Source organism: Leptonychotes weddellii, chromosome 12 (assembly GCF_054177405.1).
Source record: "Leptonychotes weddellii isolate Sample4059 chromosome 12, ASM5417740v2, whole genome shotgun sequence".
Classification (NCBI taxonomy): Eukaryota; Metazoa; Chordata; class Mammalia; order Carnivora; family Phocidae; genus Leptonychotes; species Leptonychotes weddellii.
This window is the reverse complement of record NC_138380.1, coordinates 24788916-24806438: the sequence shown is the minus strand read 5'-3', so window position 1 is coordinate 24806438 and position 17523 is coordinate 24788916. Positions and strand designations below refer to the sequence as shown.

The following is a 17523-nucleotide window of genomic DNA, read 5'->3' as shown; positions in this document are numbered from 1 at the left end:
GGCCACACTGTCTCCATTTCTGTCCGTGCTGCTATAAATTGCAGCGTCCTGGGTTGTGCGCCCCTCCGCCACGCTCCCAGTCCTGCCTCCAGGTCGGGGCACATCTCTGCCCTTTGTGCTTCTAAAACCGCCAGCCGCCCCCAGTTTGCAGGCGCGACCCCGCCGCTCCAGGTTTCTGCCCCGGGGGCTGCCCTAAAGTCCTTTCCCCGCTGCTACTGGTCTGTGAGTCTGTGCCCCGTCCCCAGCGCGCGAGGCTGTCGCTCACCAGTGGTGTAGGATCCCCACGGCCAGGCACCCTCCCGCTGCCGTTTATCCTCTGATATCTGCCCGCGGAATCACTGCTCCCTGCTTCGTACCTCAAAACCAACCACCTGCAATATTCTGTTTATAGAGATCCAGATCTTCTTACATCTCAGGCTGGTTTCATGGGTGCTCAGAGTGGTCTGGTAGATATCCAGCTCAATTCCGGGGACCAGTTGAAATAGGGTCCCCTACTCCTCCACCATCTTTCCTTCCCCCCAGCACTGGGTGCTATACGCAAACAATGAATCATGGAACACTACATCAAAAACTAATGATGTAATGTATGGTGATTAACATAACATAATAAAATAAAAAAAAAACTTTTTCTTTTAATCTAAACCAGAGTAGCTAAAATTCTTGAAATGGTTTTTTTTTTTTTTTTAAAGATTTTACTTATTTGACAGAGACACAGTGAGAGAGGAACACAAGCAGGGGGAGTAGGAGAGTGAGAAGCAGGCTTCCTGCCGAGCAGGGAGCCCGATGTGGGACTCGATGTGGGACTCGATCCCAGGACACTGGGACCATGACCTGAGCCGAAGGCAGATGCTTAACGACTGAGCCACCCAGGCGCCCCTTGAAATGGTTTTTTATCACGAGGTCTGTATAGACTTAAAATTGCCAGAGGGGCAAACTTCACAAAGTATAAGCATAAACAAAGGAACCATTATTTTAAAAGGTTTCTGTGGGAAAGCAGGAATCTTTTCTGTAAAATCAGTGAAGAAATTTCATCCATGATTGGCAACCCTTACTGATCATACCTGCATCAGGAAAGCAATTTTGGAATCATCTTCATAATCAGCTTCTGAATAGTAGAGCCGCTGAAGTAAACATTTGTACTTCAAAAATGATTCTCGTTGTCGAGTCTCATTGTCAAGGTTAATACAGTGACGACACCGGTATATGCGGTGTAAGGTGGATGAGACAGCAAACTCTGTGGAAGGCAAATAGAGCTGGCAACCGTGGCAAAAGTAAATCTTCTTATAAAACTTCAATGGGTCTTGAGGGACCTAAATAGTAAAAAACAAAAAAAGTTACAAAAGTCAGGCTAAATACTAATCAACCGAAGCACTGAGGGCTAACTTATCTTAGAATGAGATAAAAAGTTGGTTAATTTTTAAAGTCCTATTTCCCTTAACTTCCTATTCTACACAAAATTTAAATTTCAAGCAGTATTCATTTATCCTGCCAAAATGTTAAGGAATCTGTATTATTTTTAAAAAGAATTTAGATTTTTGGTGTCATGCTATATTAATCTTACAGGCTAGATTCAAATATAAGTAAAAGCCCACTAAACTAAGTGTTTTTCTCATTTCATTTATCTTAACACTAAATTTGGATTGACTCAAAGATCGATATTCAAAACTTGAAACTCTGCATCATATAGTGGTTCTATTTTTAATTTTTTAAGGAACTTCCATACTGTTTTCTGTAATGGCTGTATCAATTTAAATTTCAGAGAACAGAACACAAGGGTTCTTTTCTCCCTATCTTTGCCAACACTTGTTATTTCCTGTCTTTTTGATACGAGCCATTCTGACAGGTAGAAGAGGATATCTCATTGTGGTTTTGATTTGCATTTCCCGATGATTAGTGACATGAAGCACTTTTTCATGTACATGTTGGCCATTTGTATGTCTTCTTTGAGAAAATGTCTATTGAGATCTTTTGCCCATTTTTAAATTGGGTTAAAATTATTTTGCTATCGAGTTGTAGAATTTCCTTTTTTTTTTTTTTGGATATTAACTCATCAGATATATGGTTTGCAAATATTTTTTCCCATTCTGTAGGTTGCCTTTCATTTTGTTGATTGTTTCCTCTCTGTGCAGAAGGTTTTCAGTTTGACACATCCCATTTGTCTATTTTTACTTCTGTCACCCTTGCTTTTGTTATCACAACCAAAAAATCATTGCTAAGGTCAATGTCAACAAGATTTTCCCTATATTTCCTTTTAATAGTATTATAGTTTCAGGTCTTATATTTAAATCTTTAACCTATTTTGAGTTGATCTTTGTATGTGGGGTGAGACAAAGGTTGATTTTTTTGCATGTGGCTATCCAGTTTTTTCAACATCATTTAGTAAAGAAACTATCCTTTCCTCACTGTACATTCTTAGCTCCTTTGTGGGTTTGTTTCTGGGCTTTCTATTTTGTGGCACTGATCTATGTGTCTGTTTTTGTGCCAGTATCATACTGTTTGAACTATATAGCTTTGGAATATAGTTTGAAATCAGGAAGCATGATGCCTCCAGCTTTGTTCTTTGTCGAGATTGCTTTGGCTATATGGGATCTTTTGTGGTTCCATACAAATTTTAGGGTTTTTTTTCTATTTCTGGGAAAAAGGCCATTGGAATTTTGATAGGGACTGTATGGAATCTATAGATCACTTTGTATAGTATGAACATTTTAACAATAGTAATTCTTTGAAAAAGATTTCTTAACTACAAAATAAATGTCAAAAGCATGATCCATTTTAAAAATGGATAAATTCAACTTCATTGAAATAAAAAGCATCTGCTCTGTTAAAGATACTGTTAAGAGAATGAGAAGACAAGCTGCAGACTGAGGGAAAATATTTACAAATCATGTATCTTACAAAGGACTTATATATAAAATATATAAGGAATTCTCAAAACTCAGTAATGAGAAAATAAACACCTCAACTTTAAGAAGGGGGGGTAGTGGCAAAAGATATGTGCAGATACTTCAACAAAAATTATATAGATGGCAAAAAAAGATGCATGAGAAGATGCTTAATATTATATTCATTAGGAAATCACAGACTAAAATATAATGGAATACTACTATACATTTATTAGAACTCCAAAAGTAAAAACAGAGACTGGCAATACCAGCTGCTGACAAGGATGCAAAACTAGTGGAACTCTCACATTACTGTTGGGGATGAAACAGATGAAACTGGCTTAGGTATAACCAAATAGTCAATTTTACCAAAGGTAAATTTAAAAACTGAATAAAATGGTATGTTATGTGAATGTGTAGAATATTAAAATCTATTACTACAAATGTATAAAAGCTGAGTTAAGTATGTAGAGGACTAGAAGGTAGCTTGGGCAAATAAAACACTAATTTGAATAAGAAATAATATAATGGGCAATTTTTCTCTTGGAGTTTTGTTATATATTATATATATATATTTTTCAAGATTTTATTTTTAAGTAATCTCTACACCCAATGTGGAGCTCGAACTTACAACCCTGAGATCAAGAGTTGCATGTTCTACAGACTGAGCCAGCCGGGCACCACTGACGTTTTGTTATATTCTCTTGCAATACAATTAAGTTTTAAAAATCCATTAAAGCGGCACCTGGGTGGCTCAGTCAGTTAAGCATCCCACTCTTGGTTTCTGCTCAGGTCCTGATCTCAGGGTCTTAAGATCGAGCCCCACATCAAGCTCTGGGCTCAGTGGGGAGTCTGCTTGGGATTCTCTCTCTCCCTCTCCCTCTACTTCTCCCCCTGCTTGCACATGCTCTCTCTCTAAAAATAAATAAATCTTTTTTTTTTTTTAAGATTTTTTTTTTTTTAATTTATTTATTTGAGACAGAGAGAATGAGAGAGAGAGAGCACATGAGAGGGGGGAGGGTCAGAGGCAGAAGCAGGCTCCCTGCCGAGCAGGGAGCCCGATGCGGGACTCGATCCAGGGACTCCAGGATCATGACCTGAGCCGAAGGCAGTCGCTTAACCAACTGAGCCACCCAGGCACCCCTAAAAATAAATAAATCTTTAAGAAATAATAAAAATAAAATAAATAAAGATCCATTAAAAAAAGAAAATATAAAAATTAATTTTATTTTTCTAAAAGGTTTGACCAAATACTGAGATCTTATATCAAAAAAGCAAAATAGGTATTTAGCTGGCTTCTTAATAAATTATAACTTTAAATATAATCACTAGAATAAAACACTATTTAGAATTCTTTAGTAAACCACTCCTTTCCAAACTTTACTAAAAGTGTTTTAAATAGTTTTGGACAGTAAAAAGGCAATAAGATACTTTTCTTGGCTCTAGACAGCAAAATCCTCATAGAAGCCTAAACCTGTTGGAGCTGGAAAAGGTAGTTTAATTCAAATACATGTTACATTTGAAGTTCTCTGAGGATATCTACACAGATCTGTTCAGTAATAACTATGACTAAGCAATAAGTCTTACAAGGAAACACAAACAAAGCACATGTAAAATCTCAGAAATGAAAAGTTTAACTCTCTCTGAGGCCTCATGAAGGAGGGGACCCATGAATTAAATGTCAGAAAATGAACAAGAGTTAGCTGAGTGGAGTAGGGGACAGCATTCCAGGTGGAAGTAACAGTATGTTCGAAAGCATGACAGGGTGAGAGGTCAGGACTGCACAGTGCAATATTCAGTTTGGTTCAGAGAGGAGGGAAGAATTCAAACTTAAAAATACAGACACAGAATAAGTTAAATGACTAAGTTTAATATATTGACATAAAAAACAATCATTCAAAAGAGATTTCACCAACAAGATGGTCTTCCACATGGACCCCAAGTAAAGCATTAAAGCAAAATTTGAATGTACTTCAATTTACTATAGCATCTCTCAGAATTCTGAGAAAGGAATACAGGAAAAAAAGTAGAGTACCTTAAGATGTCTTGCAACTTCTGGATTAAATAGAGGTGTTTTGATGTAATGAGAAAAGAGTGTTGCAATTCTTTTTCTGAGTCCTTCAAGATTATGATGTTTGACTCCTCTCATCATAAGGTCCACCTCTCTGTCAATCAGTTCTAGAATTTCCTGAGTCAGTTTACATTCATGTTCCTATACAAAACAAACATATTCAGTATAGAATTTTTAAAGTCACTAATTTAATTTTCAAAATTACCACCAAACAAACTGAAAACTGTATTCCAAAAGAAAGAAATTCCAAAAGAAACTGGTAGGAGTGTACCAACAACTAATCTGGAAAAAAACTTAACATTATCTAGGAGAGCTTCAGATATGTGTAATCTACAATCCACCAATTCCACTCTTTAGAGTGCTTTAGAGAAATGTGCATATAGAATCATTGTTCACAAAAGTTCAAAATTAGAAACAACCAAATATCCACAAATAAATTGATGACATAAATAAGTGATGGCTTATTCATACAATACATATACTGATAGAATATCAAATGTATGGAAATGAGTAAACTACAGCTATATACAATAACAAGCTTAAATCTTACAAATTAATGTTGTTGAGCAAAAGCAGCAAGGCACAAGATAATACTGTATCATTCCATTTAAATAAAATCTAAAAATAAGCAACACTAAACCATATTATTTAAAGACATATATATATAGATATAAGCATATATCTATCTATATATATATAGAGAGAGAGAGAGATACATACATACACATAAGTAGCAAAACTATAAAGAAAATCAAGGAAATGACTGCTATGAAAGTCAATATTCTAGGGGATGAGAGGGTGAACTGGGATTATAAAGAGAAAGGGGGATACTCGCAATGTTGGCAATGTCCTGTTCTGGGGTCAGAGAAGGTTACATGGTTGGTGACTTCATATTTGTTAAATTGTGTGTGTGTGTGTGTGTATGTGTATAAAATACATTTTTTCTGCAAATTTGTATAATTCACAATTTTTTAATAAAGTCACAGAAATGAGTGTGGTTGAATAAGAAAGCCCTAAGTAGAAGTTAAGTGATTAAGGTAGGATTTATGAGTAGTAAAATAGAAGTAAGTTGATCCAATTGCTCAAGAGAGGATTAAAAGAAACACAGTTTGAATGAAGGAGTCAGAACGTGAAGGCAGTGTGACTGTAAAATAATGTTCTCCTGTACTTTTTAATACATACTTGGTAAAGCTAACTCAAGAGTCTATATCAGGGGCCCTTGACCCTGAAGGCATATTAGAATGACCTGGGGGAGATTTTTAAAGGTTTTAAGATTGCCCTCATACTTGAGGATCTAATTTAACTTCTCTGAAATGGGGCCTAGATATCATCCCTTATTCATTTATTCTCATATTCTCTCTCTCTGTCTCTGTCTCTGTGAATCTTGCTCTCTCTTTCAAGCTCTCCAGATGATTCTAATGTGTACTCAGGTTTAAGAGTCCCTGGTCTCTCTTAGTAATTGTCATCAAAGTAATACCTATTATTCATTGAGGGCTCCCTATTTGTAAGCACTGAGATATATAGATATTTATTTATATTTTATAAATAGATATATATGTACATATATACACACATATTTATAACCTCCAAGCAACTAATTTTACAAATGATGAAACTGATTTTCAGAAATGTTAAATAACTTATCTAAGATTATACAGCCTAATGAATAGATCCAGAATTTGAGTCATGCTTAAAGGCCTTAATCTTCCATCAAAATATTGTTAAATAAATGTACATGTAGATATATTAGGTTAAACATATTGTTTAAGATATGCACAATTTATTTTTTAAGCCTATCCTTTGTTTTTGTTTTCTATTATTATTATTGTTATTAACCAGCTTATGTTCCTAAAAATGTCAGTTAGGAGGATTTCTACTGTATTCCTTACCTGCACTCTTTTTTCCAATCTGGCTTTTTTAATGCCCACCATGGATATCATGTTCATTTCCAACTTCTGGACCTCCTGCTTCTCTCTTTCTTCCTATCTCTATCTTCCAATGTTAGTCACTACACAAACATCTTTAAAAAGGTAATCCAGGGGCGCCTGGGTGGCTCAGTTGGTTAAGCGACTGCCTTCGGCTCAGGTCATGATCCTGGAGTCCCTGGATGGAGTCGCGCATCGGGCTCCCTGCTCGGCAGCGAGTCTGCTTCTCCCTCTGACCCTCCCCCCTCTCATGTGCTTCCTCTCTCTCATTCTCTCTCTCTCAAATAAATAAATAAAATCTTTAAAATAAAAAAAAAAAAAGGTAATCCAGAGCAAAGACAGTCAATGCCTAATCGAGTCAATGCCTCTGTTCTCAAGATGAGGAGAAATGGGGGGGCCTGGGTGGCTCAATGGGTTCAGTGTCTGCCTTCAGCTCAGGTCGTGATCCCCAGGTCCTGGGATGGAGCCCCACACTGGGGAGTCAGCTTCTCCCTCTCCCTCTGCTGCTTCCCTCCACTCCCGCTCTCTCTCTCAAATAAATAAATAAAATCTTAAAAAAAAAAAAAAAAAAAGATGGGAAGAAATACAAGAGATCTATGGAGACTTACCTCCCAAGAAGAACCATTTACTCAACTAAAGTGTCTTAAATCAATAAATAAAGAGAAAAAAATTAAAATACTCCAATGCTGCTTTAAAACTGCTAAAAATAAAATTTTCACTGGAAAGTGTCAAAATACATAGACAATTGCTGCTTTACTGAACTGAGTGGAGTATTAATTCCATGCTATATATTTGTATCCATTGCATAGATATGGGTATATTTATGTTTAGAATATTCATTGTGCTACATTTATATTTATTATGTATCATAATGTATAGTTTGAGAACTTTTAGATAAATATTAATGCATAAGCCACATCCTCCCCAAATTATACCAAAACAGTAGAGCTGTTGACAAAATAAATTCATATATATAAACATTGATTAATCATCTTTATAATTAATACAAAACAGTTTATTTTAGTATTCATTTTTTTAATTGATAGTGATGCCTCAAAACTAAGAGAAAGTTAATATACCTTCACAGTATGTTTAAGCGTTAGGAGTACATCCAGCCTTTCATCTTGAGAGATATTTTTCAGCATAACGCATTTATAGATGTTCTGCAGCTCTCTGGCTCTGATGGTGAACTGTGTATCCATCTCAATTATTTTGCCACTAAATGTTCTCCATACCTTTGGAGCTGAACACTTAAAAATAATATAAGTTTATAATTATCAGTTAATTAAAGGTTAAAAAATAATTTTGTTACTTCTACTAAAAGCTACCTTAGTATCATGTGCTTTATGAATAAAAGTATCACTAAAACTTGAGGAAATTAATTGAAGAATTTGTAGACCATGGGAAAGTAAAACATTCTAGGAAAAAAGATATAAAAGAGCTATTTAGTCTGTGGAAGTGCAAACATTTCTACAGGATTCAGAATTTGCTACTAGTTTGTACTAATTCTTATGTTGAATGGCTTAATGGGTATATGGAATAACTCACTGCCCTTTGGGAAAGGCATGTTATTTGGAATGTTTAAAAAAAAGGATCTGCTTGGTTCAGTTATAATTTATAGAAATGTGTCTTGATCATGCTTTGCCAATTGAAGACAACTTTTGCAGAGCAATTGTTACAATCCTCAATGCATTAGACCTACAGATACTGCAAAATGGGACTCTGTGAGTTATGGTTTTGTTTCCAATAAACGTTAAGTCTATAACAAGTTCACAGTTCCTCACAAAGCAGGTGTCGATAGTCAAACTGCTATATTTAGCTATCTTAGCAGTGCTGTGGTCCCTGCCTCCTGATGATGGCTAATATTCTCACTCCCTATTTCCAGATCTGGCTTGGTGCCTCCCAACCTAGCCCACCCTATGAACTGAGGGTTAAAAATGGCATTCACTCAGTTCATGATCCCAGGGTTCTGGGATCAAGCCCTGCGTCAGAGTCACTGCTCAGCGGGAAGTATGCTTCTCCCTCTCCTTCTCTCCACTCGTGCTTTCTCTCTCATTCTCTCTTTCTCCAAATAAACAAATGTAATTGATTAATTAATTAATTAATTAAACAATCAAATAAATAAATAAATAATAAATGGTGTTCACTTGCCCTGAAGCTCATCTGCGGACTCCTGGGCTGAGAAAGGAGATGGAGTGTGGAGTGAGACACCAGACACCACTGCAATCTTTAATGAAGATTAAGTCTGGCTTTGACACTGTTCCTGTTCCCTCTTACCAAGACTTTTTTTTTTTTTTAGATTTTTTATTTATTCATTTGTCAGAGAGAGAGAGAGAGCACAGCAGAGGGAGAAGCAGGCTCCCTGCTGAGCATGGAGCCCGATGCGGCACTCGATCCCAGGACTCTGGGATCATGACCTGAGCCGAAGGCAGACGCTTAACCTACTGAGCCACCCAGGTGTCCCCTTACCAAGACTTTAAGAAAAGATGCATTCACCTAGAAATTTCACTGTGAAAACTCACTATTTTCTCTTCTTCTTTATGGTATAAAGCTGCTCAATTTCTTTCCCTGATTTTAATCTATCAGAAACAAGGCTATTTTGATCACGACTATTAACTGTCCAATGCTGGATTTTTTATAGGCTGAATGGTAATTCCTTTGGAGACCTGCAGTCCAATTTATGCCATACTTGCAGCCATTTAAATCTTAGATTTTATATAATTTAAAGTTTAAATAGAAGCCCATGTATGGGAACAAATCATCAGGAATGCAGACTAGCCAAACAAAGAAATAATATAAGGCTGTATTTAAAATGACAGTTATCATGAGGAATTTTTAGTTGCAGCCTTAAATTACTTTTAAAATTTTTTACATTTCATATTAGCTAAATTACATTGAAAACTGAAAAGTACCATCTAAAAACAACTATATTTGATATGTTTTCAAAGTAATGGCAGCATTTTCTAATCAAAGCCAAAATAAGTGCAGTTCCGAGCTACAAATTTTCATCAGAAACTTGAGATTCTCAGTTCTAGTTTTAATTCAGCAAATGAGAGGCTGCAACCCTATAATTAACGTATATTCTTAAGGCGTAAATCTAATATTAAATAATGTACTGCTACTTAGCACACTGATAGAATTAACTAAAATTTATTAAGGATTATAAAAGGGAAATAGCTCAACAAGAAAGTATCTTGTAGAGGGGCCTGGGTGGCTCAGTCACTTAAGCGTCCTTCTTCAGCTCAGGTCATGATCCTGGGGTTCTTGGATCAAGCCCCTTGAGACCCTCGTCAGCATGGAGTCTGCTTCTCCCTCTCCCTCTGCCACTCCCCCTGCTCATGTGCTCTCTCTCTCTCTGTCGCGATCTCTCTAACTAAATAAATAAAATTTAAAAAAAAGAAAATATTTTGTCATTTATTATCACTTAGAATAAGTAATAAATAAATAAATATATATGTATTATATATTTTTATATATACTATATATATATCTATATATATATTGTTTTAAATAGATACAGCCTTCCTTGGAGTAGGCCTCAGAGTGTTACTAAAGTTTAATGTTTGTTTCAAAGCTCCTTTTAAAAGTTTTAAGGAACAAGCAATCTTAGGCTAAGTTTCATATTGTGATATTTTAAAGTCTAACTAATATCTTAATCTTTCCACACAATTTTCTTCAGGGTGGTTCTACTAAATGCAATTTCCTTTCTTCCAGTAATGTGGACAGTACCTTTTGCTCTGCAGGCGGTAACTTACTTCATTTGTAATAATCCAAGTATAATTACCTTTTAAAGGAAATGCCTAGTTCATCTACTAAATTGTATTTTAGCTGATAGACTAATTTAACTCCACCTCCCCTTCAAGTTTTTAGCCCCATATAATATAGTATGATGTGGTAATATCTTGGATTTTTTCCAAATACACTCAACATCCAAAACCTTCCCACCCTCCAATTTTTAACTCAAACCCTACCTTTCCATAAAAATTCTTAACTACTATGTTTTGAACCAATGAAATTGCTAGTATCCGAAGTGCTATTGTACTTGTAAACACACACACACACACACACACAAACACACACAAGTATGCAGCGTCTCTATTTCAAATCACTCAGGGCAATGAAATTTAAATCCAAATTGTTCTAGAGTTATCTTGTTTGTTAATTTTATTTCTCCCGAAAGATTATAAGAAATAAATTTCTCATGTAGTTCTGTATATCTGATAGGGCCTACCATACTCATTCATTCATTCAACAAATATTTGTTGTGTTTACTATATATTAGTCAGTGTACTAGGCAGAGTAAATAAAATACTATACTGATTTCAAGAACTCTCAAATCTAATAATATGTAAAGATAAGAAAAGAAATAATTAAAATAAAGGGTAATTATGCTTGATGATTGCAGGTAAATAGGTAAGTAACCACAGGTTGCTATGAAGCAATTACTTGGTGAAAAGAAAATTGTGTCTAAGATGAAACCTGAAAAATAACCAGGAATTAGCCAGAATAAAGGGAACTGAGCAATATAATCAAAGAATTCTAGATGTGAAGTTTGACTTTCCCTAGTTAGCACTAAAAGATATAAAAAAATTCTGTTTCACAAAGCTGTTTTTATACATGGATGTATTTCTGCCAACACTGATAACCTGATCTTCATTCAGTTCTAAGCTTCTTTGATTTCAGGCCTTAAGGTATTTTTTTTTTAATCTGACACAGGAACATGCGTCAACTTTACTTATTTCTCTTTCCTATTTCCTTTTTTCTTTGAAAGCTTTGGCTGTAATAAGAGATGTACAACAATCATGTTCTTAAATTGCTTCAGAAGACAGGAGTGTAATAAATTCCATTAAGCTGCCAACAATTGAGCCAGTAGACTCCGGAGGAGAGAAACAGAAGAGCAGCAGGAAGACACCTTTCAAGGAAGGGAAGGTGGAGAGGTAACAAAACCCTTGAGAGCAGCAGGCTTCCACAGAAGAGAAGAAATGACTGCCCTGTGAAAGGAGCGCTTTATTCCTCCTAAATTCATACTCAGGTCCCCAAGGGCACGAATTAAGAAGCCTAGCCCCCCAAAAGCTACTGCGTAGTGATCAACTTCTTTTACACAGCAAAGGGGTTTTGTTCATACACAGAGAACACCCCTGTAAACTGCGGTGCTCAGAGAGAAGCAAAAATCCATTGTATTTTTCTATCCCACTAGCTGTTGGCCACCAGAGTTCAGGAGAGAAAAAAAACATTCAAATGACAGAGCTCACAAGGACTGCAGTTTTGTAGCTTGTGACTGTGAGAAGTGGTATGGGAATCAAAGAAATAAACGGCCTTGACTCTAGGGGAAATGTCTTGCAGAAATTCAAATTGTCTCTTTAACACAGTTTGGGTGAAGAGAACCCAAGATACATTAGAAACTGGCTGATGGTTTTTTATTCGAATTTCTTGGCCTGCCTTTTTTTCATCTCTGTCAGCTTGTGAGTTTTTAACATTTGATAACCTGCCGCCGAGGTCAATGTTTGATGGTTAAAATGACAAATTATTTAACTTCTATGGAGAATGAAGACTTAATATGAATCCATAATAGCTGATTAGTTTAATGCCTTGACTGGACTAATTGGAAATCATATCATTCATTACTCAGAGAAATTCTATGTTCAGGATAAGATTAAAAATAAAATATTAGTTCAGTAAACCACATAATATTTAGATACAATGAAGTTAAGCTAACACCAAACATAAAATTTATTCTCCAAAGTTATTTCCAAATTATAGGAAAGTAAATATTTTCTTTATATATCTATATGTTATGGTGCTAAGTGTGGATCTTAAAGTCATTATGGCTCTGGTTGTTAGTTTTGACATTTGAAAAAACTCTGACCTTGTCTAGCTTCAGGGATTAAGTATAAGCTACCTTTTCTTAATAATAAAAAACAAAAACTGTAGGATAATAAGTTACTTCAAGTTTTATGAAATCAGCACTGTCTCCTCCTGAATATTAGAGACAATGCTAGGTATGGGGTAGGGGAGAGGTAGACAGGCCTAAAGAGGAATAGATATTGTAGAAGTATTTCCAAGGAAAGACTATAAAATCTATCTCTATTGTTTTCTATGATGTTTAGTATAGCATCCTATACAAAAAGTTGATTTAAATGAATTTAAATAGAATAACGAAGATTTTATAATTTACTGTAACAGATTAAAAGTAGGCCAAAGTCACTGTTAGTCAATATTTTTAACGACTAGACTAATTAAGCTATGTAATGGATTAGGATCAACTTCAAGTGTAGCAGTTCCAACCTGTGGATGTGTTCTCCCTGCCTTATACAACATTTTGGTCAAAACGGAGGTAAAATTCCCTTGTATCAGGTAAAATGTCCATTTCCTCTAAATCTTAGCCTAAGGACTGGTGAGATTAACTGTATAAGCATTAACAAGAAGAATTTAAAATAGTTTATAGGACGGGTGCCTGGGTGGCCGTCGTTAAGCATTTGCCTTCGGCTCAGGTCATGATCCTAGGGTGCTGGGATCGAGCCCCACATTGGGCTCCCTGCTCCACAGGAAGCCTGCTTCTCCCTCTGCGGCTCCCCCTGCTTGTGTTCCCTCTCTTGCTGTGTCTCTGTCAAATAAATGAATAAAATTTTAATAAATAAATAAATAAATAAAATAGTTTATAGGAAACAAAGCATCAGATAAAGCCTAAGTAGGAATTCCTGTAGACATTCCAGCCTCAAATAAGGAAGGGTAGGTGTCACTTGTCTTCCCTGTCCACTGTACCTCAGAGGCCCCCAGCTCCTTCAAACATTCTGGATCTCTGCTGCCCTAAGTCCATGCTGTCCTCATTGGTAAGGTTAATAGTCAGACACATAAGGAACACAGTTCCTGGTGGTGAAGCCGGATTCAAGATAAAGAAACTTGCTAAAGGAATAAGTTTAGTTTGAAATATGACTCTGGAAAAGTATGAATATTATGCTTCCATCTTTCCTAGAATGAAGATGTTCAAGAACCTGAAATGGCAGTATCTACATTGCATAATTTCTTGATAATACCTGAAATATGAAATTACACAACAATTACTTCTGTTCCTTAGTTTTCCTCCCTGCCTTCCTCCACAAGCATTTAGTAATACTCAATGATAAGCACTGTGCTGGATATGAGGATACAGAGATAAAAGATAGCTCCCGCTTAAGAAACTCAGTATCTAGGAATGACTCAGACATGTAAATAGATATAATAAAAACTGACCATTATGTACTAAAACAGAAGTGAAACAGGGTCTCATGAAAGTGTATAGTGCAGGCTAGAGTAGGACGATCAGCAGACCCCTTCAAGAAGAAGGGGCATCTGAGCTTGTTTTGAAGGGTGCGTAGCTAGCTACTAAGGAAGGAGGGAAAGGATGTTCCATGTAGAGGCGACGCTGGATGCAAAAGCATGGACAGCACATGGTCTTTCTGAGGACGTGCAGGTAATTGAGCATAGCTGGAGCAGTGTGGCCACAGTGTGCAAGGAGAGATGACACTGAGACAACAGGACAGGTGAGGTGTGCTGGCAATCGATTATGGAAATCCTTCCTCCCTGAGGACAACAAGGAGGGGCAGGAGCAGAGCTGTGTTTAGTGAGGTCACTATGGCAGCGTAGGGATGACAGGAGGGTACTGTGAAGGGAGACTGGAGGCTGAGAGCCTAATTTGGAGACATAAAGTAATCCAAATGAGAAGGAAATCCACATTCAACTGAATCACTGTCAAGCTCACACACAAAAGACCTGTCTCATGACAGCCTCTGAGGGAACATAGGGAAGCAAAAGAAAGGACCCACTCCATAGCATCTCTTCAAAAGCCTCCCATCCTTTCATTTTCCAGCAGGATCACAAGGCATTCCTTATGAATGAACCTTATGAACCACAGATTAGCTGTGGTTCAAGTCTTTGCCTACTGGCCTGTTTGGGTACATGCAAGGTCATCAGGGGGCCATGGCAGAACCATTTCCCCATATGCAGTAGTAGTGGCTTAGGAGGAAATAAAGAATTGAGAAGATTATTAAAGTAATAGAACAAACTGGTCAGTGGTTGGATGGGATGTCAAGAATAATGCCCAGGTGTCTGCCTGAAATAAATAGATGATGAAACATTCATGAAGATAAATTATGTGAGTGCTACAAAACAGGATCAGTTTGGAGATGAGGGACCAGGGAATGGTGAGATGATTTAATTTCAGTGTTGACATGTCAACTTAAGGTGTACTCTTGGGACACCCAGAGAGCAATAACAATAGGCAACTGGATATGTGATTTGGAAGCTCCTACGAGAGGTCTGGTCTGGACCTGCAGGGAGTTCCAGGCTGTAGGTAGTAAAAGCCACAAGAAAAATTGAGATCAAACAGGAGAGTATATTAGTAAAATGAGAAGAGGGCATTTGTAGTATAAAAAAAACATGGCTTTTAAGAATGAATGTTCTCAAATAACAAGAACCTTACAACTAGAGTCACTATAGGCAAAGATCTTGAAGAACACTATCCCTTTTCTTCTTGTGTCTGGATTGGCTTTTAATTGTCTGGAAAGATCAGGTTTACAAAAGGAGATTGGTCACTATGGAAACAGGCTATGTAATCAATATCAAACAGGCAGTTTCAACACAAAAAGATAATTAGTTTTTCCCTTAATTGTATGTTTTCATGGTTTTCAATAATCATATATGCTTTTGATCAGAAAGTTCTAGTCAGTTAATGACCTGGTGAGCAAAAGCAAAAACACTAGTCTATAGCTCTTTTCCCTGGGTTGCTTTCTATGAGGCATCCTAAACCCAGACATTTTGTGACTTCAATAACTCTCCATTTCATCAGGGTGTGCAATTCATCTAACTTCCACAGCCAGCCTAAAGCTAAATGAACAGTCACAAGGAAGGTATCTTTATTTTTTCCTTCATGGCCAAAACTTTTTAGTTAAGGGCACGTATTGAATGGAGCACTGGGTGTTATATGCAAACAATGAATCATGGAACACTACATCAAAAACTAATGATGTAATATATGGTGATTAACATAAGATAATAAAATAAAATTTAATATATATATATACCTAAAAAAAAGAACATATTAATTTCATGTTAATTGTCAACTGTTAGTCTAGGCCACAGTTAAAAGTCTAAAACTGTATCAGAAAAAAGAAAAACACACACACAAAACTTAAACATGCAAATTCATACAATGTAAGTCTCTTCTTTAGTTCATTATTCTACATTTTTAAACTCAGGATACATTCTTACTTAAATAATTGTTACTTTACTAACCTTATCCAAAAAAGCTTGTATCAATGCTTCCCGGTTTGCTATATATGCGATGTATCTATGCCTCCCAATGGAAGCAATTATCTGGGTCTCTTTTTCCAGAAGTTCACACAAAGCAGCTTTCCTTTCAGCTCCAGTGAAAGACTGGTTAATGCGTGCAAATTCTTCTTGCTGCCAGACTAGAGGAATAACATGAATCACTCTTGAGTTTTTAAAATCCCACACCTTTTCAGAAAATTTTTTACCATCGTATCCTGACAAACAGTATTTTATGTCAATTTAAATAAAATTATACACGAATATAAGCATTCATACTGTACACCTGACGTATGAAAAAATAGGATAAAATGGAAGCTGAGAAACTTAAAGCAATAAAATTAGAGTCAAACAAAGAGAAGCCAAAGGAAATCAGCTCAGGTAATGTCAAATTATGCATCCAAGTAAGCACGTGCTCTCCCCAGGATTGAAAAATATATGGTTTGGGTTTTTAGCAGCCACGAACACGTACTATTTAGACCCCCCTTCAAGAGAATACCTGCTTTTGCTACGTAAGCAAAATAAGGCAGTCAGAGAAAGACAAATACCATATGATCTCACTCATATGTGGAATTTAAGAAACAAAACAAATGAATAAAGGGGAAAAAAAAAAAGCGGGGGGGGGGCGGCAAACCAAGAAACAGACTCTAGAGAACAAACTGATGGTTACCAGAGAGGAGGTGTGTGGGAGGAGAGGGAAACAGGTGATGGGGATTATACACTTATTGCTGGCTCATTTGGTGGAGGCTGCAACTCTTGATCTTGGGGTTGTGAGTTTGAGTCCCACCTTGGGTGTAGGGCTTACTCAAAAAAAAAAAAAAAAGAAAGAAAGAAAAAGGAGTACACTTATGATGAAAAAAATAAAACAAAATGATAAAAAAAAAAGAATAACTTCTCTCAGGAAGATACCCCCCCAAAGAAGATACACAGAGGGTAACATGTTATTTCCTTCCCGTGTGTGTGTGTGTGTGTATATACATAAATGTGGTTAATATTTTGATATATATATATTTCCCATATATATATAAATGTGTTAACTATTTTGATATATGTGAAAATACCTATCACTGAATTGATTTTTACCTTTCCAGCTAAATTACCCTGTCAGATGACTCAAAGTTCTTAGTTTTAAAAATAATGATTATTGTTTTTTTTAAAGATTTATTTTAGGGGCACCTGGGTGGCTCAGTTGGTTGAGCAGCTGATTCTTGATTTCGGCTCAGGTCATGATCTCAGGGTCCTGGGATCAAGCCCCACGAGGGGCTCTGTGCTCAGCCAGGAGTCTGCTTGAGATTCTCTCTCTCCCTCTGCCTTCCCCCTCCCTGCTGCCCCCCACCCCCCC

The 17523-nt window shown here is 36.5% G+C and overlaps 1 protein-coding gene across 1 annotated transcript in view; it reads right to left on the bottom strand.

Annotated features, from left to right (window-relative positions):
- Positions 1 to 17523, bottom strand: part of IQUB (IQ motif and ubiquitin domain containing) — a 52994-nt gene that overhangs the window by 6737 nt on the left and 28734 nt on the right. The window contains exons 8-11 of the mRNA XM_081800167.1: positions 16149 to 16324; positions 7958 to 8128; positions 4918 to 5094; positions 1062 to 1310 (exon numbers count right to left, since the gene is read on the bottom strand). Coding sequence (XP_081656293.1) covers positions 1062 to 1310; positions 4918 to 5094; positions 7958 to 8128; positions 16149 to 16324 — 773 coding nt within the window. The remainder of the gene's footprint in view (positions 1 to 1061; positions 1311 to 4917; positions 5095 to 7957; positions 8129 to 16148; positions 16325 to 17523) is intronic.